The sequence below is a fragment of the Stegodyphus dumicola genome, chromosome 2, assembly GCF_044657685.1.
Source record: "Stegodyphus dumicola isolate Sdum_Otavi_A_Nest chromosome 2, ASM4465768v1".
In the NCBI taxonomy this organism is placed as follows: Eukaryota; Metazoa; Arthropoda; class Arachnida; order Araneae; family Eresidae; genus Stegodyphus; species Stegodyphus dumicola.
Window position 1 is genome coordinate 116,638,809 of NC_140769.1, and position 27,293 is coordinate 116,666,101.

Sequence of the window (27,293 nt, forward strand, 5' to 3'; positions counted from 1 at the left end):
AGAGCGATTGAAAGGTTATATTTAATTTAATGGACAGTAGGCAATGTAGGCATATATATTTTGCTGTAAATTGACTGGCAGATGTTATTCAGTAAAGGAAAAGATCCCACGTGTGCTTTCTCTATATCAGTACTTTGATCTAGTCCATCATTAACAATATTTTTTCTGGGATTCCATCTCAGGGTGAAAACTGAGATAAATTTAGGTGTATAATTGTAAGCTTTGTAATCTTGTTCTTAAAAATGTTGTTGTATCACGATAAAACATTAATAAACTATGTTAAATATTGTTTTTTCAATATCCATTAGCAAAATAGAATATGGATATAACCCTTTCAGGCAAATAACCCATTTTCCTTCCTTTGTAATGATCCGGTATTTCTCAAGTGTGTATTGCATAAAGTAAAAATATATATTAACATATGAATTAAATCAGTTGTACATAAAATCATCTCTGACTTCTTAACTGATTTTTTAAAGGATTAAAACATACGCCATAAACGTTTTTTTATTACAAGGGCTCGAGAAGCTTTACCACGTGACAAAACAAATGACGTCAAAGCTCTATGTTACGTCTATATTCTTCTAACCAATAGCAGCGAAGCAACTATCACAGCAGGAGGTACAGCGAGTACGTTTTAGGAACATTCATCCCAGACCGCTAGACACAACACGAACAAAAAATTACCAACGAAAATCTACACAAATTGGTGAATAATAGCCAAATGTAATAGCCGGCCCATCATTGTTAGGCTTTGAAGAGAAAGCACATTTCGCCCTGTCCGTGAGCATGCGAGCATGCATAACGTCTGTTCCGTGCATAAGTCTCACAATATCGTGCCGCATTAATGGTTTCACCTCTGGGAAGAAATTCAGTAAGCTAAACGCCTTTCCTATCCCAGAAGACAGTGCACATTTTTTGTGATGACTTTGTCACTTTGAACTTTTGTTTTTTCGGAGAATGAGTGTGTCTCCACTCCATCGATTGTTGTTTCGATTCTGGTGTGAAATGACACACCCAAGTTTCATCACCTGTCGCAATTTGGTTTAAAAAGTTTTCTCCCTCATCACTGTACCGCGTGAGAAATGTCAGGGCACTACCAAGTCGCTTTGTTTTGTGAACATCAGTGAGCATTTTTGGAACCCATCGGAAATACAGTTTGCGACAATTCGAGCGGTCAGACACAATTTCGAACAAAACAGTGCGTGAAATTTGTGGAAATGCCTCTGAAAGAGTTGTCATTGTGAAACGTCTGTTCTCATGAATTGCTTCATCAACTTTCCTTATCAAATCATCGGTGACAACAGAAGGCCGACCACTTCGAGCCTCGGCGTGGACATTTGTTCGACCTGCATTAAACATTCTTACCCACTTTCTCACCATTCCATCACTTATCGCGTATTCACCGTAAACTTCTGTCACTTGACGATAAATTTCGGCCGGTTTAACATTCCTCGCGTTCAAAAATTTAATCACGGCACGAATCTCACAGTCAGCGGGAGAACTAATTGTCTTAAACATTTTGAATGTGCACAGCAAACTGAAAACACAACATAGAGCAACCAAAATGGCGACAATAGAAAGTCAGTGAACAAGAAAGACTAGTGCGCATGCGCGGGACGCCTACCACAGCGCTGCGACGGCGCTAGAATGAAACGGTACTTAGTTTCCGAATACGCTACGTAAATAACTACTACTACTTCTTATTGAAAGAAAAATATATCCCCCAAAACGCAAGAAAAACCTGTGTTTTTTCTTGTTTATTTTGTAATTTGTGTGAACGTGTCTCTAAGAGTAAAAAGTACTGATATTATATTATTTATGATCGTATTTCATATAAATTTAAATTAATAGCCAGACAAAGTGCTTGGAAAGCATGGGGAGGATAAGAAAACGTCAAAGAACTCAGTCAAATGTGACCGAGTTACCTAGTAATGTGCAAGAAGAGGTAATTGAATATTGATATGTAGTTTGGTTAAGATTTTGGTAAAAGTATATTTTAGGGTACCCCTTGGTGGTACATGGATACCAAGTTTGGGGTAGAGTAAACTTTAAGGTACTACTTGTTTTATGGCGAAGTTGTTTGATTTATCGCCAAGTTGTTTCATTTATGGCAGCCTGAGTAGTTGAATGTTATGGAAACCCTACTGTGACGTAATCGGATGCATGATTCTGGGAAATTTTGAATCATGGTTTTGTGGTGTGTGTTAGTTTGATTCTTTACACTGTAGAATGGCCGAATGTAAAAAGATTAATTTGAAGTTTCTGTACGATTTGGAGCGAAAGGGGAAAAGAGCTTTAATGGACTGGTGTGGAAATGAAGGTTTACTTAGTAGTCATTATAAGTATCCTGTATGTAGGAAGGATATGCATCTAGTTGAACGTAAAAACCGTTTAGATGGATTTGAACGGGTTTGTACGAAGAAAAGTTCACATGGTCACTATGTGAAGCGTTCGATCAGAAAGAGTATGTGGTTTGAAAAAAGTCATTTGAGTACGACTGATATTTTGATTTTTACATGGCTCTGAGTGTGCGAAGAGAACTCAAAAATCATGGTAAGTGAATATTTGCTTTTAGTAGTGCTTAAATGTATAACATGTTTTTCCTTTTTTATGTTATTTTATTGTTTGGTTTAAAATGTATTTTACTGAGATTATGTGCCTACTTTTTGTTTCCCTATATTGTACAAATTGGCGCTCCTTTGACTTTTAAGTGAAAATATATCGATGTATACATGGACAAAGTAAAGGGAGTGTGCAATGCAAGTTTGTGCAATTCTGGGATTTTTTTTAAAATGAAAATAGGTCGACGTGTACTTGGATAAAGTCAAAGGAGTGCGCAATGCCATTTTTGTGCAATTCAGGGATTTTTTTTAAGTGAAAATAAGTCGATGTGTACATGGATACCGAGTTTGTGTAATTGTTTGTCTTGTTATTTTGGCGGTAAAAGTTTACAATTGGGTGCCCCTTGTTTTTTGGCGATTCTTTTCTGACGACAAGATCGGCCCCAAGAAGACACAATTTCAAAATGACCGCTAGACAAAACCAAAATAAGAAGTCAAAGAATTGCATAAACTCTGCGTCCATGTACACATCGATCTGTTTTCACTTAAAATAAGTCCCAGAATTGCACAAACTAGGCATTGCGCACTGCTTTAAATTTGACCATGTACACATCAATCTATTTTTATTTTTAAAAAATCAGGAGGCTAAAGCAAAGTTAAACTATCGTGGAAACCAGAAATGAGGGTTAATCGTTGGGTTATGGTAACTTGGCGATTTTTTGGCGACAAACTCTGCTACAGCAACCCTCTATTTTTTTTTCGCCGCCATTTTGTCTTCACGAAGTAAAGACATGTTTCTTTTTATTTATTCAACAGTTTTTCCAACAATCTGCTAGCCGAATTACACTTATGCTAGAAAGTTTATGGAAAAAAACTGCTTAATCATGACAAATATTAACTGCAAAATTGGGAAAAAGTGCTGAATCGCAAACTCCTTGCCGCGTTTTTCAGAATCGCACATACACAGTAACCATGTACACGTCAACTTATTTTTACTTAAAAAAAATTGCACAAAAATGGCATTGCGCACACTCTTAACTTATCCATATACACTGATTATTTTCTCATAATATACAAAAATTTGCACGAAAATGCCTGAAAATTTTGTGAATCTTTAAACTCGGTAAAAAGCACATGTATAAAATTACCTGATCGCGAAAAAGTATATACCCTTTCCAAGGGTGAACATTTCCACGTATAATATAAATAAAATATCCAAAAACTTTTGCCTAAATTATCTATTATAAACGTCACCAACGAATTTATAATGCGAACATTAAAAATTGTTACAAATAATTAGTGTCAAATATTTAAATTATATCCATGTACTTTTACTTCCACTGAAACATATACCAAATTGCTACAAACATATAATTCACAAAATAACAATCATTTAATTAAAATATAATTAAACCATGTACACGTCGACTTATTTTTACTTAAAAAAACATCCCAGAATTACACAAAAATGGCATTGTGCACACTCTTCACTATATCCATGTACACTGCTTTTTTCTCATAAATTAGAAAAACTTCACGAAAATGCATGAAAATTTTGTGAATCTTTAAATTCGGTAAAAAGGACATATATGAAATTACCTGATTGCGAAAAAGTATATACACTTTCCAAGGATGAACATTTGCACGTATAAAATAAATAAAATATCCAAAAACTTTTACCTCTAATTTATCTATTATAAACGTCACCAACGAATTTATAACGCAAACATTAAAAATGGTTGCAAATATTTAAATTATTTCCATGCACGTTTACTTCCACTGAAACGTATACCAAATTGCTACAAACATATAATTCACAAAATAACTATCATTTAATTAAAATATAATTAAACCATGTACATGTCAACTTATTTTTACTTAAAATAACATCCTAGAATTGCACAAAAATGGCATTGCGCACACTCTTCACTATATCCATGTACACTGCTTTTTTCTCATAAATTAGAAAAATTTCACGAAATGCATGAAAATTTTGTGAATCTCTAAATTCGGTAAAAAGAGCATGAAATTACCTGATCGTGAAAAAGTATATACCCTTTCCAAGGATGAACATTTGCACGTATAAAATAAATAAAATATCCAAAAACTTTTACCTCTAAATTATCTATTATAAACGTCACCAACGAATTTATAACGCAAACATTAAAAATGGTGCAAATACTTAGTGTCAAATATTTAAATTATTTCCATGCACGGTTACGTCCACTGAAACATATACCAAATTGCTACAAACATATAATTCACAAAATAACTATCATTTAATTAAAATATAATTAAATTAAAAAACACTACTTAAGATATAAATAAGCACATATATTAAATTAATAAAAATTAGCTTACAATCCTAATTACTTTAAACTAAATCATTGCTAATAACAATTTTCCAATAACACCATATTAATTTATTTACTCCTTACATTTAGAACAATGCATAAAAATAATATCCTCAAATAATTAAAAATACTAACTTACCTAATCTTCTTCAGAATCTTGATTATGTGGCGGATAAACTTTTCTTATTTCCTCCGCTAAATAAAAAGCAATCGTATGTGCGCCTGTTTTAGGATCTTTAAAATCATACTTATAGTTCACAGCAAAATGTTCAAAAACCTTCATCCTCCAAACAAACATATGACTTCCAGCAATCAGATACTATTATTGTACCAGGTAGAATAAATAACTTAATAAAACTTAATAAGCAATCTTTACTTCTATCTCGCACAACCTTAAAAGAATGCTTATTACTACCCCTTTGAATCCCACTAAATACCCATTTCGAATTCACTTTAGATAGGGCCATGGGATCCCAAAATTAACCCTTTAAGCATGCTTGACGAACTCACCTCGTCATCGTCCCCACTGCAGTGCACGCGCAGGAGCAAACGCTACACGCTTAAAGGGTTAACCAACACTGTTTCACACAACACAGAATAAAGCTAAATACAAAATTTCCAGATTCCCCCCTTTTTCCAATTAAAGAACTAATTCGTCCATTAATGTCACATGACATATCTCATGATCTCTCATTTCCCTCACACAAAATAATGCGTAATCGGAACTGAGTACTTCTCACATTATTCCCAAAGTCCTAGGTAGTAAGCTTTATCACCTACCAAAATGTCGCCAAACTACCTGTTACCATATTCCAAAGATTAGCCGAAATGAGATTTCATCTCCAAAATTTTACAAAAAATTATCGCTAATTGAAAGGGCACCCAATTCTACACTACAGCCATTTAGGCACAAAATTTGGCGCTTCACAAGCCAAAATAACAAGTCAAAGAATTGAACAAAATCAGTATCCATGTACCGGCAAAAATCTCCAAGGGGTATCCTAAACTATACTTTTACCCCAAGTTTGTGCAATGCATTGACTTGTTATTTTGGCCTGCGTAGCAGTGATTTTTGGCGCAAAAATCGACACTACGCAAGCCAAAATAACAAGTAAAAAAATTGCACAAACTCGGTATCCATGTACACACGACCTATTTTCACTTAAAAAAAAATCCCCGAATTGTACAAACTATGCTTTATGCACTCCCTTGAGTTTGTCCGTGTACACATCGATATATTTTTCACTTAAAAAGTCAAAGGAGCACCCAATTCTACAGTAGAGGCAAATAAAAAATACATAATCTCAATAAACTACATTTTAAACCAAACAATAAAATGACACAAAAAAGGAAAAACCTGTTAAGTATTTTAGCATTACACAAAGCAAAATCCTCTTACCTTATTTAGAAATTCGTTCGTCTTCAGTCTGTGGGACACAAAAATCTTTATAAGCATCCAAAAACTAAAATTATCTGAACTGCAATCCGTATATCGGCATCATCACAAAAATAAGAGTAAAAAATATACTACGTAGTTGCATATTATGGCTACTAAGTAAACTTTCATTTACACAATTCACTCAATTAATGCACTTTCCCCTTTTGTTCCAAATCGTACAGAAACTTCAAATTAATTCTACTACATTCAGCCATTATACTGTCTAAACAATGAAACAAGCAATGTACTTCCTCAGCAACACACACCACAAAAGCCTTTGTAAAACATCCCATGATTCAAAATTTCCCAGAATAATGCAAACGATTACATCATAATAGGGTTTCCATAACATTTACTACTCAGGTGACCATAAATGATACAACAACTTGGTGATAAACGAAACAACTTCACGATAATACAAGGGGTACCTTAAAGTCAACTCTAATCAACATTTTTTGAATTATTTATTTTTGTAAAAATCTCATGTCATGAAATAATTCCTTTGTGGGTTTTTTCAAAGCATAAATATACTTTTAAGTTGCTTTTTTGTGGATGTCAAGATCACTTCGGCATCGCTTATTAATCATGGCACTTTATACATTCCGTTCTGCTGTTAAGAACTAGCCATGTTTAATAGATCTTATAATGAACAAACAGCAACATATTAAAAGTTTTTGCATGTTTAAAAATTATGGCCAGACTACATGTTACCATATTCCGAAGGTTAGCCGTATACATTATGGTTGTTCATCCCATGTACACAGCACTCTGATTTCTTTTTAAAAGCTTCTGAGAATTTTACAAATTTGTCATTGCGTATGTTGAATGTTATAGGTATTATATGATACATTACTGTTATTGCAAATTGTTGGTGTTTTAAGTTTTGCAATTCTTACGACTAATCTTCCATATTTAGTAACAGACCAAAATAGACACTTTACGTAGAAAGCACCAAAAAAACTTAAGTGCTTTAATTCTATAAATATAGTGTAATATTCTATCCACTTCTCAAAATGCACTTCTCAAATGCCAGTTTGTGTTATTTTATAATTTTTTTACAGCAAAAACAGGAAAACATACGTTGGAAGAGAAACAAAGACACTAGTCATCGAAATTAAAGGATAATGACAGAAATAAAACGTAACTGCAATTTGATGAAACCTTATTAATAGAAATTTTATAAAAGCATTAGTTGACATAAATTACTATTTCAGAAGTCAAACAACAAAAATATAACGCTGAGTTTTGTTGTTTGACTTCTGAATTAGTATTTATTCGGTGTGTTATTGTGTCTTAAATTACTATGTTTGGCAATTGAAATTAAAATCAAATTTATGGAAATTGGAAAATGATGGAAAAATTTGTTAATTTGCTGTGTTAATTTTATGATCTCGAAAAGCTTATTCCAAGACACAGATGGCCGAAGGACACAAGGCTTGGGTTCCTGGGACAAAGCCATATTCTAGTATAACCTTCCAAGAATCTGTAAATATATTTGAACGTAGACCTCTTCAAAGGCATTATTCCATAAGCACAAAAACGAGAAACCATGTATTCAAGGGAAGAGGGTTTGGGGCATTCCTCTAATTTTGATCATTTCCATACATCACGTAGTTTCTCAGTGAGATTGACAATCTTCTTAAAGCACGTAAATACAGGATTAACAACTTCGTAATGAGTATTCTGTTTAGTTTCTGAAAGTTACTTAACTGTAACTTTAACATTCGCCATAAGGGTTGACCATCTGTAGCTAGAAATTGAAACAAATGCATACAGACTTTCTAAGGCCCTAAAAAATGTTAAACATAATGGAACTGTTGCAAAAGAGTGTACTCCACACAGATTGAGAACAAGACGCATGCCATCTTGTTTACCAAGAAAAAGAAAATTGATAAAACCTTGCATTTCTACGGAGCATCTATCCCCTGGGCTAAGAAGGTCCCTTATCTTGGGGTGATTCTCAGTAATTCTCTCACATGGACCCCACACATAACATCTCTCTGACAGAAGTTTTGAGCTCATAAAGCAACACTATTCCCTTTAATTGCTTGAAACAGCATTATTCCCTTTAATTGCTTGAAACAGCATTCTATCTATAGACAACAAGTTACTCATTTACAAATCCATATTGCATTCCATGCCCTGTTATGCCTGCTCAGTAGGGGCATATTCTTGCAAATCGAACAGAAAGAGGCTCCAAACAGCCCAAAATTGTATATTAGTATTACGTCAAATTTCAAACTCACCCTGGTACATTTGTAATAACCGTATCCATTTTGAGCTTAAAATGAACCAGCTTAATTTTATTTATTGTAAATTAGCAAGGAATTTTTTCAAAAGCCAAAAAAAAATATTCAAAACCCTGCCATTAAAATATGTAATTACGACATTAATGATCCTTCTAAGTGCAAATGCCCTATGGCCATACTTAATGTAAATATTGATTGGTGTTTTCTTACCGTTACCTGCATTATTATCCATCACTTGTATTATATATTGAAACTATGTCTATTGTTTTATGTATATATCTCCTCTTTTATATGTATATATTTTGTATCTTGTTATCGTATGTTGTATTTTATTTGACAGGACCAGTGTCAATTTTTCAGATTGCTGAAACTTATCTATTATTTACCTGCATTTTTATTCTTTTCCCCTTTTAAATTTTTCACCGAAGGAGTTAACCTACTTCTTGTTTATTCTTCTATTTGCTGTATGTCTCCCTTTCAGGATATTTTTTACTGGCTCGAAAAGCTTGTACCAGATGCTTCCCCCATTAGTCAACTCTGTTTCACTACATCTTTTAAATTCTTATCTTATATTAACTTGTTATTAATAATGTTAATTCTTGCTTGACTTTATTACCTTTTTATTATATTACAGTACAAAGTCCGTAATCCGGACTCGTCGGGACTTCGGCGATTCCGAATTAGGGTTTTTTCCAGATTATAGATCATCAATTTAAATCTGGTAAGATGGCATGCAGAAATTATACAGTTAAAAATATGAAACTGTAATTTATGAAATAAAAAGCAATTATGATCTAAAGGGTATCAACATTTACAAAAAAAAAAAAAAAAAAAAAAGCTTAATATTTATTTGTTTACTTTATTAAACATTTCTTTCAATGTAAGTTTTTTAAGTTGCTTCATTTTTTGTGCTAATACTTTCTCTTTAATTCTATAAATAGACATAATTTCTTGTTTAGTTACAAAGTTCCACTGTTCAAGTCCTGTAATTGCTGTGTCGAGAATATCAACTAACTTCTGAATCGGAATTTTTTCGTTTTCAATAATTTCTTTGTCACTTTCTTCACTGTCGGAAATGCACGTGGTTAAACACTTTACGTGCATGCATAGCAGATGTGTGCTTTAAAAGCACATTCGTAATTTTGTGGCTTTGAGGTCCGGATAATGGACATCCGAATTACGGACTTTGTACTGTATAGCAATGTACCTTAAAAGTTATTTGTGACAAAATTTATGATGTAACTTGTTACTTACATCTCTTCATATAACTCAATTTTTTTAATTATTATTTAGAAATTTTCTTTGTGTTAATTCTCACATAATTAGTCATTTTTTAATTTTGTTCGATAGTGGTAATGCCTTTGGCCCAGGTACCCAGGTGTATAGACCGTTCCCTCTTGAAACAGCTGAAACAGATTGAAAAAGTGGTTTCTACAGTGTATAAACAATGCTTTAGGACAGAGTTCACAAATACAGTCAAAAGTCGTTAATTCGGACACCCATAATTCGGAATGATCTATAATCCGGACATCAAAACTAAAAACTTTCTGCGCATGCGCCACGTTGACACATGCGCATAGGCGTTAACGCGTGCGCGTAAGACCTTTTACGACTGCGCATATGAGTGTGCACAAGTGCAGAATACGTTTTCGCGTGCGCATTTTATGTATAATGGACGTATAAGCTAAATAATTATCTATTTCAGTTAATGTTGATGATTGCGTTGTTCCTTAATTTTCGAATTGCATCCAGCTTATTATTTTTTGCAGACTGTAAGAGCAATTTTATAAAAGTAAGCTTAAACTTTCGATTATATCAAATAGAATTTCCGATATATATTTGTTAATATGTAAAGGATCTAAAGCGAAAGTATGTTTTGAAATCCGAAATCTGTTTATCATTTTCACGCTGCTCGGCGGCGGGCGCGTAATGAATTAGAAGTTGATTTGTCAGCACTATCCTTATCTTCAGCGCAGATGTTTTTATTTTATTTGGCTTATAATTCCTTACCAAATGTAGTATTTCATCTCGATATGCTCCGTCTTTGATATGATTTAAAACAAGTTCCTCGTCATTATAATTCGCTTCCGATAGCGAAGAAAAGTGACAGAGGTTATTGAAAACAAAAAAATTTCGATTGACAAATTAGTCGGTGTTCTTGACACAGCAATTATAGGACTTGAACGGCGGAACTTTGTAACTGAACAAGAAATTATGTCTGTTTAATAGAATTAAAGAGAAAGTATTATCACATGAAACGAAGCAAAACTTAAACAACTTACATTGAAAGAAATGTTTAATAAAGTAAACAAATAAATATTAAGCTTTTTCTTTTTGCAAATTTTGATACCCTTTAGATCATAATTGTTCTTTATTTCATAAATTACGGTTTCATATTTTTAATTTTGGAATTTCTGCATGCCATCTTACGAGATTTAAACTGATGATCTATAATCCGGAAAAATCGATAATCCGGAATCGCCGAAGTCCCGACGAGTCCGGATTAACGACTTTTGACTGTACTGAATGCATGTCAGCTATTGTAGTAGCATTGCCATATCAGCACATTATTATATTTAGACAATCACTTTCAGTAACCTTCAAAATACAGTACAAAGTCTTTAATCCGGACGTCCATAATCCAAAATGATCTATAATGCGGACCTCAAAGCTACAAACTTTCTGCTATAAATTTTATGTTCTCTGTGGCCATGGAATGAAAGATTTTGTTTTGCCAAAAACAATGTCTTCTTTTGAAGTCTTTAAGACATATCTCCATTTCTTACTTTTTTTCCTGTTTCAGCAGCTATCTGTCTAACTGGAGTAGTTGTTCTATTAGCAATAAGATTTGTTCTTAAAGTTTTTCATTTTTCAAAACAAGCTTTATGTTGTTCTGAGGTTTCGTGGTTGTGAAACTTCCAACAAAATTTCCACTGAGCTTGAAAACCCATCACCAATTTAGATGTATTTACTCAAATTTGCATCTGAGCCAAAGAGCTTGCAGCAGAAGCAGTGTAAGTTTTGATTTTTATTTGAGTATGCCATCCAGGTTTGACTGATATAGATTTGGTTGACTGATATAGAACCAGTGAGATGTCGTAAACTTCATCTTAGTCTTTTCTCCCTTGTCTCTGTACTGAAACAAATGGTCCACCTTTGTTTTGAAATGCTTCACTTTCGCTTTTAATTCAACTCTAGATTATATGGAAGTAGGAAAGGCCAATCAAAGTCAGAAAACAAAATATTAATGTCTTCATCATCTGTTCCGCCTACTTCTTCTCCTCTATCTTTGTCTGATGCACTGTCTTCTAATTTTCCTTCAATATTATGAATATCTCCAAAGTTTCCATTTTGTTCGAACTCTTTAGTTTCTTCTTGAATGTCTTCTCTAATTTGTCCTTCACTTTTGTTACTTCTGTAAGATTTTTCATTAACTCTATCTTCACTCTCGTATTGAGATAATGTTGCAATGACACTTGACGTCATTGTCGAAGGTTTACTAAAAATTTTAATATCGATCTGGTCGGCGACTGGACTCCCAAAATGGAAGCCTTCTGTCTTTTTCTTTGCTGTGCTCCGTTTGGACGCTTTTCTTCATGGTTGTGTCTGAAATAAGAAAAAAGTCGAGGTGTCTTCAAAAAAAAAAAAAAAAAAAAAAAAAAAAAAAAAGTAAAAAAAGACATATTTCTTTTAGTTGGTGAGCTTTTGCTAAATTGCTAAAGCAGAGCAGGAATCAACGTTATTGCATCTCTCTCACTTTCAAGAGGACTGCAATGTGTCTGTCTCAAAATTATGCGAGGAGTATGGCATTGGAAAGTCCACTGTATATGACACAAGAAAAAGGAACTTTTTGAATTTTCTGTGGAAGCATCTTAAACAACTTACATTGAAAGAAATGTTTAATAATGTAAACAAATAAATATTAAGCTTTTTTTTTTTTTTTTTTTTTTTTTTGTAAATTTTGATACCCTTTAGATCATAATTGCTCTTTTTTTCATAAATTACGATTTTAGATTTTAAATTGTATAATGTCTGCATGCCATCTCTCCAGATTAAATTGATGTTCTATTATCCAGAAAAATCCTAAATCCGGAATCGCTGAAGTCCCGACCAGTCCGGATTGCGACTTAGTACTGTATTTGGTAATGTCTATTACTTTCAGTTATTAGAGCAAAGCATCTACCAAAATCTGGAAAAAAAAAAAAAAAAAACCCTCCAACAAATGATTTATTCTAAAATACAGAGTATGTGTGTGCTTCTACCTATAGTGAAATAGGTTACTGAAAATGAAAGTCACGGTGATTACAATTAATTAAAAACAGTGTACCGATATTCTTGATAAAATTTCATGTACAGTTTAGTGAATTTTTGTTTATTTCCATTTTAGCACATCATAAAATTTTAGAATGAACACAATTTTCAAAGAATTTTATTTGAATCCTTCAAATTCTGATTCAGAGTTGGAATCGCGAAATAAATCATGAAATTCTTTTTTAGTCATTGGCGAGTTATCATAAATTTCATCACAGCTAGTGTCATTATCATGACTTGGATAGATTTCATCATCTCCTTTGCCATCTAAGTTACTGGAAATGCAACACTTTTTGAATATTTGATTATCATTTCAGCTGGAATCATGTCCCAAATATTTTTCACCCACCATGCAATTAAAGTTGTGTCCAGCTTTCTAACATGACTATCTTTGGTTTTAGTATGCAAATCAGATTGTATCCATTCTGCCCAATACTTGCACATATTCACCTTGAATGGCTTATTTATGTTGACATCTAATGATTATAAAATGGATGTCAGCCCTCCTGGGATCACAGAAGGAAATCAAAAGGGAAGGTTTCCCTAAAAGTGCTCCTGGTTTTTTGAACCATACATTTTGAAACCAGTCAATTGTTAAGGTGTCGTCTGTCCAACCATTTTTCGTGGAAAGAACACCTGACAGATATGCTGTCTTTTTCAGCAATGGTTTTTGCTTGAAAATAATCATGGGTGGCAACTTTTTGCCATTTGCTATGCAAGTGAGAACTACTGTGAAATAAGTTTTCTCATGACCAATCTTTAATACATTTTTCTTTTTTTGCCAAAGATCAAAATTCATGCTGGTTTCATCCACGTGTTCTGTTTGGGGCATTTCAAAATTAGTTATTATTATTATTTTTTTTTTCAATCACATACTTTTGGAACTTTATTCACTTCTCTTTGAAGTGACTTGGCAATTTCTGTGAAATTTTCGTATGATGGTGATAACGATTCATGAATCTCATGCAGTAATGTTTTGATGCATGAAAAGAGTTGTTTACAGCAGTAAATTTTTCATGTTTTGCGAGTTTTACGACTCGCAAACATATCACAGTTCGAGTTATGACATAACCTTTCCATCTGTTGTCTAGAATCCAGTCACTTAACACTTTTCCAGTTATGGAAAAGATGACGATCCATGACGTATGGTCTTTTTAGATTTAGGGGTTTTCTTTAAAACAGACATGTTTCTCATCCAGTCACGGATCATCTTTTCATTCAGGCTGATGCAACACAGTTGTTCATACTTTCTGCATATGAAGCTACTTTCTGCTTGAATTTTGCAGTGTAAGACATTTGCTTTTGTTTTACACAACTCATTGCAGAAAGTGTATGGGTTTGAAAAGAGCCCTTTTTTATAGATTTCAATAAATCAGACATTATGAAAAGGAAATTAAAAAAGCATGTGTATGGTCAAGATAAATAACACGTATTCAATGACTTATTCGGTATGGTTACAGTTACTTATTCGATATGGTTATATTAACTAAAGAGCGCCTCACGGGTATTATACAGATTGAACTGGTCTGTGATGCCAGATGATGAAATAGGGGAATGGACTAATAAATAAAAATAGCAAGTATAGATAAAATTCAATTCATTTGGCTTTACTACTGTGAATTGCATTTTCTGTATGCTCAACTATCCAAAATATTAAAAATGTCTTTTAGTCCATGCTGGTTTCAAGCTGTAACAGGAATTTTTCCAGACTTGCAATTGTTCTGGTAAAATGCTAAAATTTATTTGATCAGAGAAAAAAAAAATTTTTTTAATTATAAAATAATTAATCTAAACTATCTATGGAATACTTTATTATCAATTCACATCTGTAGCTCTTTTCAATGAAAAAATTTGAAATGAACTTTCTCAGATAATGAATGAAATTATGAAATTTGTTGGATAAAAATTGCCATGAATTTTGAGTGCGAGTGGCGTAGCTAGGGTTGGACAAGAGGGGACATTTGTCCCTGGGCGCAGCATCCAGGTGGGGCCAAATTAATGGTACGAAATTTTTTAATGAAATGTTTTCCATTCTTAGCGCATTTGGGGCGCAAATTCTTCAGTTGTTCCCGGGCCCTGAAATCCTAGCTATGCCACTGTTGAGAACAATGTGGAAGTATTCAAATACATATAAAATAAAATTTGCTTCTTTTTCAAATATGCAGATTATCATATTAATGAAAACAAGTGTAGTTTATTCTGCTTTGCCGTTGAAAATTATGATGACTTTTAAATTTGATCCTAGGTCAGTTATGTGTCAGTCGAATATCAGATTGCTGACACAAAAGAGTTCTTGTGCTGTAGATTCTGGTATTGGAACTGCTTTGTAGTATGAGTGGTTGATTGGCTCTTGAGATCACTACACAATCTCTTCATAAGCATTTCTGATGCAGTATTAGGACTTTGGGTTTGTCATTGTGAATTGAACGCATGTATTGGCTAGTACATTCATATAATTGATTGTTGCATTGATAGCTGTAGCTTGAGTATGTGTATGAGTATGTTAGTTGGGACTCATTGTTGCATAGTGGAGGATGGTTGAAGAAGTGCCTTGGTGTCTGCATGACACAGTTTGTCATTTGTCTTAAGTGGACAGAAGTGCGTAGCTCTCTTGGTCACCATTGTAGCAATCTTGTGATGTCCTAAGTGTACTTGGTGGCTGCTTTGCGTATGGTTGCTTGTTTATGTTGCTATCTTTTAGCACCTGTGAGAAGTGCAGCAGCACACCGTTGAAGATTCTGATGATGTTCGGGTTTAATGTTAATTCTGTTACAGGGCAGTTGAATATCATACTCCTAATGCAAAAGAGTTCTTGTTCAGTAGATTTCGTCATTTGGACTTAATAAACAGTACAAGGGTTTGACTCTTAAATTGTACTGTTTGTGGCTCCCTAAATTCTGAAAATTTTCCTGACTGCAAGTTTGATACCTATTCCAGCTACAGTGGCTGTGGTGCTGACTCTGGTTGTATGTTATGTAGGTTCATTAAGATCTTAAATAATCAGATCAGCTCAGTAACACAACATCTGCAGTAAACTAAATCTCAGTTCTCAACTGAACTGACGTCTGGTTCTTGATAGCCTCTTAGTTATATCATTGTCCAAAATTAATCTAAAAAAATCTGTATTCTAGAAACTCCAGAATGTAATAAAAGTTCGCAAGAAATTACCAAGTGTTACAATTTTGGCAACAAAATTTTTCTTTAACATGTTGAATGCCCTGCTCATTTCCCATGGATTGCCCATCTGGCCAAGATGAATTTATCATTATGTGTTGAATATTTTGGTGGAATATTAATAACAGCAGACAGGTTAATGAATTTATCAACTCTTACCATGTCATGAACTTAAATAAATGCCAGAAAAAGCTAAAATCATGCAAAGATTTTGTCAAGTATGCTACGAGAAAGATTCAAAAATTCTAGGTAGGCTAACTAAAAAAAAAAAAACTGTACCAAAAAGTTGTGACATATTGTGAAGACTGCGTTAGTTTACCTTTCATTTGCTTGAAGTGTTACAACACACACATCACAAAATGTGTGCATAATATTTAAGCTTACTTGTTATATATATAAATAAAATTATTTTTGTATGTTTTATTTTGCATTAATTTCTTTACACCGTTTTAGTAATGATGTGAATATTGAAAAATTTTTAAAAATTGAAAATTTACTCGAATTGCATGTTTCTAGTAATCTTGGCTTTACCTGTCACCAGTAACCTCTATGACATTCATTGTGTTAAGGCTAGTTAAGGGGGCTTTCTGCCAGTCTCTGTGGCTTTACCTAAGCTGTCTTAACAATTCTAAAACCATTTTGCTCAGAATAAAATGGTCTATCAAATAATATCTGAATTAAAGTTGTGCAAATACAATTAAGTAGCCACAAACATAAAATAAAAAGGGCACAATATAATAAATATAAACCTGAAATTTATTAAGTAGTATAAATATCAATTACATTAAATGTAAGCATAAAATTGCCATGCAAAATGCAGTAAAGAAATGAAAGATGTGCAGCAATACACAAAATACATGAAAATAAGATACAAAAGAAATAAGCACAAATTTTTATATAAGTATGCAATGCTGTTTTATTGAATGCATTTCTTTTATCTGTTAACCATCTGAGTGGTGCAGAATTTTAGATCTGTCATGAAGACCAGTATTTAAACAGTATTTATGTATTGACTTTGTATAATTACTTTAGTCTGTATTTTCATAAACTTATATTCATTAAGATGACATTTTCATTATTAAAGAAAGAAAAAAGCAAAATATCTTAAATTATAAGCTATAATAACGATATATGCAGAGTAGCAAAACTTCTGATGACCGGATAAAGCCAGTCATAACGCTCAGAGGCTTAATCAGCATATATATTTAATGTCAATTCTTATACTTCTCCTGTTTTCAATGTTTATTTTTAAAGGGAGTAAGTATTCGAAATTCAAAAGCTGTTTTCATGTCCAAAGTATGTTTTGTGCATAAATGGATTATACAGAGGCTGTTTGCACATTTTTTAAACGTTTTTGGTAAGCGGTAATAAAAAATCGTTTGCTGCAAAAGTAGTAATTACAATTGTACTATGTTTTTAAAAGTCAAAATTATGGTCTGTGGCTTGAAAGTTCTGTTTTTATTCAAAATGGCGAATTTAACAAAACAGTGGTTTGAAGGCTACATTTACACTCTTTCCGAAGAGAAATATGCATACTCCATTATCCAGAAACGATGTGAGAGTCGTGGCTTTGTGATATCTAAGGCGTCGATAGGTAATATCATCAACAAGAAAGGAAAAAAAAACGTCAAATTGGAGCCTCAAGTGGGACAAAAATTCCAAACAAGTATCCAAGGAAAAAACGGACATCTTCCACTATTGCAAAGGTACGTTGTTTAATGTTAAAAGAAAATTCCCCTAGTCAAAGGACAGTTGCAAAATCATTAAAATGCTTGGTGTCTACTGTAAACAAAATTATAAATGTTGATTTAAATCTTAAGAAAGCGAAAAAATGCAATGTGCATCGTCTTCTTCCAAAGCATATCACTCAACGCAGGAAACGCTGCAGAATTCTATATGAGAAACACTTGTCCAAAGAAAAATGGAAAACAATTGTCACAATAGATGAAGCATGGGTGTGTTTAAATGATTGTAACAAAAAAAAAAAAAAAAAAGCCATTTATTATCATAAAAGGGGAGAAAAAATTTAAGTACATGGTTCAAAGAATCGAAAGAAAGTTTTTCTAAGGGATTCATGATTGTTGCTGGTTTTTCTTATAATGGCAAGTTAAAAATAAAGAGAGTGCAAAAAAATGTCAAGATTAACTCCAAAAGTCACACATCAAAATCCACTGTAAATTTCCTAAAAGAAATGGAACAAAAAACTGGTATCAAGGCCATATCCTTTACTGATATCCCTACTGAATCTCCCGATGTGTCACCTGTGGATTTTTGTGCTTTCGGACTTTTAAAAACTGCATTATCCAAATGTTGTCCCAAAACCCTAACAGGACTCTGGAAAGCTGTTTGGGAGGAATGGGATAGATTACCTCTTCTGCCACTTCAAAAGGCATTATTATCCTGAAAATTGCAGTGTCGAAAGATGGTTCAGAATGAGCGATGTCGAACATTTAAAACACAAGAATTTTATGTAATTTAGTTTTGTGAATACAATATACATCGTCTAAAAAATGTGTGAACAGCCTCTGTATATGAATAATTATACAATTGATAAGCAATTTAGTATTTGTAAAATAAGTTTTATATTAATTTTTTTATTTGTTTATTCAAATTTGTTTCAATAAATTTTCATCTTGTTATTATTTTAGGAGAATGTAGAGCTTGATTTGAAGTTTCTTCCTGAGAAGTATGATTCAAGCAATCCCTTGGTAATAAGTAGTAAAAAAAAAGCTGTGAAAGTGGCAGCAAAAAAATCATCTATTACTTCTAAACAGTTATCAAAAAAACAACGGAAAAAACTAGAAAAAATTTTAGAAAAGAAGAACAAGAAATTAAATGTAAGAAGTAACTTAGTTTTTATACATTGCATGTTAAAAATGTTCTGATATTTCCCTAGTATAATTTTTTTTCCTCTCCCCCCTTTTTCTGCAATAGCATTGAAACATACCTACGTATTATCCCATTTATACAATTGATAAGCAATCAGTATAATTTATCACCATTTGTGAATAAGCATGTCACAACGAATGTGGTGACAACGAATATGAGTGACATCAACACAATCGAATGTATATATGTCACTCATAACATCTACACATTCGATTCACGTAACCATGGGTAAACATTGGATATGCAGTGTGAAAAATCGTGGCAACCAAATATATTATTGAAAGGAATTAATTCCTTTCAATAATATATTTGGGGAAAGAGGGATAGGAGACTCTTAGACCCATCACCCCAGGGTGCCCTCCATCAAAATTGGGGATGGAACTGAGCTAAATCTCACTGTCACCTGTAAGTTGCTGAAGGCTGTTGCCAACGGCAAGCATAAAATCTTGTGATCCTTACCAAAAGGAATTTCGTGGGCTTGTGCTGACTATAGATCAGACAAGTGAGCATTAGTTAATAACAAGGAATGTGGCTTGAGGACTGAGGAATCACATGTATGACTGCAGTTCATTTATGGCTAGTCAAGAGAATTAACATCTGTTGAATAGTGAGAATAGTTGGAGGATATGACCAACAAAACAATAATAGATTGGAAAAGTTGAGCTGCCAGAAGTTTGTACTGATAGTGTTCCTGATAAAATTGGAAGACCTAATAAAACAGTAGAAATAAACAAAGGGGTAGTTTATATTTTAGGGTACCCTTGGATTATCACCAAGTTGTTTTTTCATTTATGATAACCTGAGTATTTTATGGAGTATGTTTTTGGTTGGGCGCTATCGTGATGTTTATTGGTTGTAATGCATGATGGCGGTGATTTTGATTGTTTTGAGAACATTTCTGTGTTGGATGTCAGTTAGGAAGTATGTTGCTTATTTTGTGTTTTACACGGTAAAACGGCTGTTGGTGGTATAGAACGAGGGAGTAGAAGTTGTTTTTTTTTTTTTAAGTGTTTGAGGACAGAAGAAAAGAGACTTTGTTGGACGTAATTCAACAGAATATCTTTCGTGGAGCAACAATCATATCCAATTTGGAAATCATACGATTGTCTTTCTGATAATAGCTTCATTCATCTGTCAGTAAATCATAGTGACATTTAAGGATCCGGAGCTCATATCAAAACTATCGGTATGGGGGGCATAATAAAAAGGGACTTTTGAAAGAAATGCCACTGACAGTCTGGCACTATGGAAGAACATTTTTGATTCTTACTTTTGTGAATTTATGTGGCGACAGCACTATACAGATTCTAGTTCAGATAATTTAAAAAGTTTTTGGTTACTGCTAAGGAATTCTGCATGCCACACACCAAAGGCCCACAAATTTCTAAATAAGGTGAGTCTATACAGTCAAAAGTCATTAATTTGGACACCCATAATCCGGAATAATCTATAATCCGGACCTCAAAGCTACAAACTTTCTGCGCATGCGTCACGTTGACGCATAAAATGTTTACGCATGCGCGTTTAATGTATAACGGACGGTATAAGCTAAGCTAAAATTATCTAATTCGGTTAATGTTGCAGATTGCGTTGTTCCTTAATCTTCGAATTGGATCCGGCTTATTATTTTTTGCAGACTGTTAGAGCAATTTTATAAAAGTAAGCTTGAACTTTTGATTATGTCAAATAGAATTTCCGATATATATTTACTAATATGTATATGTAAAGGATCTACAAAGCGAAAGTATGTTTCAAAATCCGAAATCTGTTTATCAATTTCATGCTGCTCTGTGGCGGGGGGGGGGACGCAATGAATTGGAAGTTGACCTGTCAGCACTATCCTTATCTTCAGGGCAGATGTTTTTATTTTATTCGGCTTATAATTCCTTAATAAATGTAGTATTTCATCTCGATGTACTCCGTCTTTGATATGATTTAAATCAAGTTCCTCCTCATTATAATTCGCTTCCGATAGTGAAGAAAGTGACACAGTGGTTATTAAAAATGAAAAAATTTCTATTGACAAATTAGTCGGTATTCTCGACACAGCAATTATGGGACTTGAACAGCGGAACTTTGTAACTAAACAAGAAATTATGTCTGTTTAATAGAATTAAAGAGAAAGTATTATCACATGAAACGAAGCAACTTAAACAACTTACATTGAAAGAAATGTTTAATAAAGTAAACAAATAAATATTAAGCTTTTTCTTTTTGTAAATTTTGATACCCTTTAGATCATAATTGCTCTTTATTTCATAAATTACGGTTTCATACTTTTAATTTTATAATTTCTGCATGCCATCTTACCAGATTTAAACTGATGATCTATAATCCGGAAAAATCGATAATCCGGAATCGCCAAAGTCCCAACGAGTCCGGATTAACGACTTTTGACTGTATTTTGTTTTTGTACTGCACAGATTAGATAACATGTATTTCCCTTTTTATATTATTTCCTTATTTTATTTTGATTTAAAATTCAGTTTATTGAGATTAAATTTTTATGTTTTAATTATTATTTATTGCATTATGTTTAGCATGCCATTTTTCTTGGGAGAGCATTGCACATAAGCAGGAATGGCACCAAAAAAATCGCCAATTTTCGCCAAGGGGGACCTGAAATATATTTAATGAAAAAAGTTATTGAAAGAATCACTTTCTTTTGGCGTGATCTATTTATAAGCAAGGTCACTTCTTATCAGAACATTTCATAAATCAATTGTTTGTGTGGGGATGGAAGGGAAAATAGGTGTTGCACTAGTGCAGTGTCAGTGGGAAAGAAAATACGGGAAAAATTATATTTCTTTATGCACTTCAAAGTATTACATGAGGCTTACAAAAACATAAAAAAGATACACCAACTTTAAATAATACAATTAATTCATAGATGCTGTGGTTGATATGCATTCCATGCTTTAAAAGTGCCTAGAACGAGGTACCTTACATTAAAAGAAGCCCTTTAAAGACTGTTTGATGAAGAAACAGGTAATGATAATAACCAGAATGAAAGTGATATTGTTTCACCAGAAATTGTAGAAGCTAGTAATGAAGAAGAAGGGAATGATAATGTTTTGCGTAATGGTAGGGATATGTTACCAAATGACACTGCTGGGAAAGTTGAAGTTTACGTAGACGTAGTCATATGAAAAATTTCAAAAACTGAAAACTTGAAGTAGATAAAAAAAAAAAAAAAAAAAGAACCATCAGTTATGATTTTGTCTTCTTTGTCATCTAAAAAGTAAAAGTGTTAGTGCTACAGGAACAGTTCAAGAAAAACTCATACAAATGTGCAGACTAGAAACGGTTCTGTAAAAAGTGTTTCCCGCTATATTCAAGAATATAAAGAGATCTTTGTATCTCAGTTCATTGTATTGAACAATACAATGCCAAAATTACTGGTGTCAATTTATGCGACAATTTAGTAGCCAATAACAGAATAAGAATTTGTGGCAAAAAAAGGCAGTGGCTAATCTTTACAAATTACATTGATGCATCCTTGAAAAATACATGGAAAATGTAATGACCTTCTACTGCTTGAAATAAAAAGTTTCTTTTAGATTTCAGACACAAGATTGTGTTATTCCATATGTTAACTCGGTAAAAATATATTTAAGGGTTCCCCTTGGCGATTTTTGTCTGTTGGACAGGAAGGCACAATTTTAAGTTAGCCGCAACACAAAACCAAAATAAAAAGTCAAAGAATTGCACAAACTCGGTGTCCATGTACAAATCAATCTATTTTCACTTAAAAAAACATCAGAGAATTGCACAGACTTGGCATTGCACACTCCCTTGACTTGTCCATGTACATATCGATCTATTTTCACTTGAAAAAATCAGGAGAATGATGACGTTATATAATGTTACTCCTCACCAAAATTGAACAAAATTTGTAGCCAATCAAAGCTCAATAAACTTCATTTTAAATTGCTCAATGAAATAACATAAAAAAAATTAAATACATGTTATCAGATATACGCACTACAAAAAGGAAATACAACTTACTATATTTAGAAATATCTGTGTCTTCAGTCTGTGGCACGCAAAATTCCTTAACAGCATCCAAAATCTTTCTAAAATTATCTGAACTAGAATATGCATACTGCCGTCACCACATAAATTAACAAAAATAAGAGTTGAAAATATCCTCCGTATAGTCGGAGGCATTTCTTGTAACAAACCCATTCAAAGCCATCTGAACGATCTTTACGTTCAACCATAGGCATTTCCTTTGTACGAACAGGACATTTATAATGACTGCTAAGTAAACCTTCATTTACACACCAGTCAGTTAAAGCTTTTGTCCCTTTCATTCCAGATCACACAGAAACCAGATTAATCTCATCACATATAGCCATTTTATGGTGTACAGGACAAAATAAGCAGCATACTTCCTAACTGACATCCAACACTAAAATAAGCACTTACAACTATTTTTCCATCAGTCAAATTCACTGAAATCATGCAAATCACGTCATAATAGGCTTTCCATAACATTCAACTTCTTAGGCTATAAGGTATTTTTCCAGCCTTCTTAGCATGCCTTCGAGGTGTAGTGGTCAGCATGCTCAATGCGTATTCAAGAAGTCTGTCATTCGAATCCCAGCAAGGACATTGCTCATTTTTCATCTCTCTTGCTTTCGAAATAACCTAATGTCTCTACAGTGCCGCCCAAACTAAAAGTGTTGGTGGATGATGATTCTCTGTCACCAGGATTTGGTGATTGGGTCCTCTAATCCCCAGTCACCTTTTAAAAGGGGGAGTATATAAGGTATTTCTCCCACCTTCTTAGCATGCCTTCGGGGTGTAGTAGCCAGCATGCTCGATGTGTATTTGAGAGGTTCATGGTTCAAATCCTGATAAGGGCATTGCTCATTTTTCATCTCTTCCGCTTTCGAAATAACCTAATGTCTCTACAAGGTTACCATAAATGAAACAACAACTTGGCAATAATCTAATCGGCACCTAAAATATAGATTAACTGCAAACTCTTATTGAAAGTGTAGAAGAGCCAGAAATAGATCAGCAACAGGAAGACCTAGTAAATTCAGTATTCAGAAGCCACCACATGGAGATGGTAGACATTTTATCATTAAGTCCAAGGATAACAGAAAACTTTGTTGTAAAGAATGCCATAGCCAGATTGTTTATAGATGTGAAATATGTAATGTAGCTTTACATCATGATTGTACTGAAGCTATTCATGCTTGAATCTTTCAATGAAAAATAATCTGTATTTGTAAATGAAATACAGTGTAAGTTTTAATATTAAATTAATTACAGGTGATTTGTAGATTTATAAGACATTATGCAGCTAAAAAGTAATACTGTGCTCCACACAGAGAAAAGTTCTCACAAGTACAATCATACTCAATATCTGTATTCATATTTTGCAACACTTGATTTATCCACATGTTAAAAGTATTTTCTTATTTTCAGTGTAAATCTATGTTATAAATGCTTAATATTTGTATAAGAAAAAAAAAAATCATTCCATATAGTTTTGGTGGTTAATGGGTTAAAATAAGTAACACTGGGTTTTCTATTAAGAACATTTTATAAGGTGTTGGATTGTTCTTGCGATGCACCCTGTTTTTAAGTGTGTACTAAACATCCAAGAGCTTCTTCCCACCATTCTTTTGCCATTTTGCTTTCATTAAGTATTTATTGATTTAACTATGTCTAATGCCATTTGGTTCAAACATTCACATGCACTATTCTCTTCTGGGATGTAAGTACACTGGTTATCATAAATTAAGGAAAAATCACAATTACTGAAAAAGTTACATGTAGAATTTAATGAAACTTACCCACAATATACAACATATAGTAAGACATCAAATAACATAAAAAGAAATTATCAGACAAATATGGTAGTATAGAAATTAGCACATGTATAAAATGAACAAATCGAAGGTGTCAGTTTGCTATGGAAAAAGTACCTTCAATATGGAGTATGATCACCTCTAGAATCAATACAGCACATGCAGCGATGTGTGATGCTTTCAATTACGCGGTCTATCAGTTCCATAGGAAGGGAGAGCCATTGTTCTTGAAAATTAGTTACAAGTGCGACAAGGGTCTGAGGGGGTGGATTGAGAGCAGCTAGACATCTTCTTAAAGCATCCCAAATGTGCTCGATATGATTCAAGTCCGGGGATCGAGCTGGCCACTCCGTGCGCATAATTGTTTCCTGTTGAAGATCATCTACGATGCGAGCCCTGTGTGGTCTTGCATTGTCGTTCTGTAACAGGAAAGCATCACCTATTGCCCCGGCATATGGGTGCACATAAACATCAAGGATGTCATCTCTATAAATCTGAGCATTTACGGTTTCCCTTGGAAAGACATGGAGGTCTGTGCATCCACCCAAAAAGATGCCGCCCCAAACACAGACACTGCCCCTTCCGTATGCATCTCTTTCACGGATGTTTGACGTATGATAACGGGTTCTAGGTTCTCTCCATATCAAATAACGCCTACTATCGCTTTCTAGACTAAACCTGGACTCATCCGTAAAGAGGACCGCCCTCCATTGATCAGGCGTCCAGTGGACATGTTGTCGTTCCCACTGAAAACAGTCTCTCCTTTGGCATGACGTGAGCGGCACACAAATGGCTGGTCGCCTCGCATACAGGCCACCTTTGTGAAGCCTTCTACGCACAGTTAACGTTGACACGAACCTTCCGGTGGCTGCAGCAAGGGAGGATTTAAGAAGAGTCGGAGTAGCGGTTCTATTTCTGCATGCACATAATGTCAAATATCGGTCATCAGTGCTCGTCGTAGCAGTTGGCCATTCTTGGCTGAACCTCCTAGATGCCGAACCTGTGGTTTGAAATTGCCTCCAAAGTCTCTGAACCACAGAAGGACTCACATTTAGCCATCTGGCCACTTCTGTTTGACTTTGTCCTGCCTCTAGTCTACGAATGGCTCTCTGTTGCAGTTCTGCAGACAAATGATGCCTGGAGGCCATTGTTACGAATTGGCTATCTCAGATTTCTGATGTCACAGTGAAATATGTGGGCTTGTTCTCAAACATTTACTTTTATGCTCCTCGCAGATAACGTATTCCGAAAGCATCGCCACTAATTTGCATATCACAGTTTTAGTCAGCTACTCTTACTTGGCAACATATTCAAATTTTACACAGTTTGGCTTATTTTTGAGAGAGTTATTGCTATTTTTGTGATTTTTCCTTAATTTATGATAACCAGTGTATTTGTATGTTCGAGAGTAATTCTATTTTCATGTAAGTAGTTTTCAAACTATCTGTTACAAAATTCAGCACTGTTATTGGTGCATATATTAATTAATTTTCTATTTCCCTTCAAATTTTCCATTTACCTATGAGGATTTTTAAAGTTAATGAACAATTCATTTTTATTTTTCGTACTATGTACAGTTACTATAGTCATATACGATAGCGAGAAAATGTTTACTCACACCTTTAGATGGAACTGGAAATAGGCCACAAATGCCTAAATAAACCAACTGTAATGCTTTATTATATTTGTTCGGAAAGATTTTAAAAGGTATTATATGAGATTTGGCAGTAATGCAAGGTTTATACTTCTTTCATTTGTTGATTTCAGCAACCCTTTTAAACTTTTTACTATTCTGAATGTATGAAAATTTATGTGGCAAAATCTTTGATGCCATAACTCCACATTGTCTACTTTAACTTTCTGGTTTCATACTGTAACAAACTTCCTTTTTATCTGTTACATACTTTAGTGGTTTTACATGATAGAGGCCATTTGCTTTGCATTACAGAATCTTCCAATTATTGAAGTATATCCACATTTTACCATTTGAACCTACAAAATAGGTACCAGCCTTTTCTAAACTTGCTCTTGACAGTAAATTTCTTTGTATTTGATTGCCTACTTCAAATTGATGATATGTTTTTCTAATACTTTATTTTCAAATATCTAGAGATGTACATATAGAATTTATGTCTTCAAAATTTGTCATTAAATTTTTTTATTGCAAAATTGAGTTGTAGTGGCTATATCTGTGACCAAATAAAAATTATTTTTGTTACCTCCCTTTATCTATGGTTGATATAAAATTTTCTGCTAACATTAGTTCTTTGAAGCTCCCATTTTATCATCTATTTTAAACTTCTGGTTTTTATTTAAAAATTTCCTTTACACTATGTTTATGGAAAATTCTGTTCAGTTAAATGTCCAAATGTATGACATCTGTGATAAGGTCCTGTCATCATATTCCCTATTTTCCCCTTAAATTTAGATCAACTTTCTGTTCTATTTTTCCCTGTAAGTGAGCTAATAATATTATATATACTTAG

The 27,293-nt window shown here is 33.5% G+C and overlaps 1 protein-coding gene across 1 annotated transcript in view; it reads left to right on the forward strand.

Annotated features, from left to right (window-relative positions):
- The first annotated feature begins 1,701 nt into the window (after positions 1 to 1,701).
- The window catches only part of kz (putative ATP-dependent RNA helicase kurz), a 186,950-nt gene continuing 161,358 nt past the window's right edge, over positions 1,702 to 27,293 (forward strand). The window contains 2 exon segments of the mRNA XM_085811070.1: positions 1,702 to 1,948; positions 18,739 to 18,927. Of these exon segments, the coding sequence (XP_085667196.1) occupies positions 1,877 to 1,948; positions 18,739 to 18,927 (261 nt within the window). The 5' untranslated portion in view covers positions 1,702 to 1,876.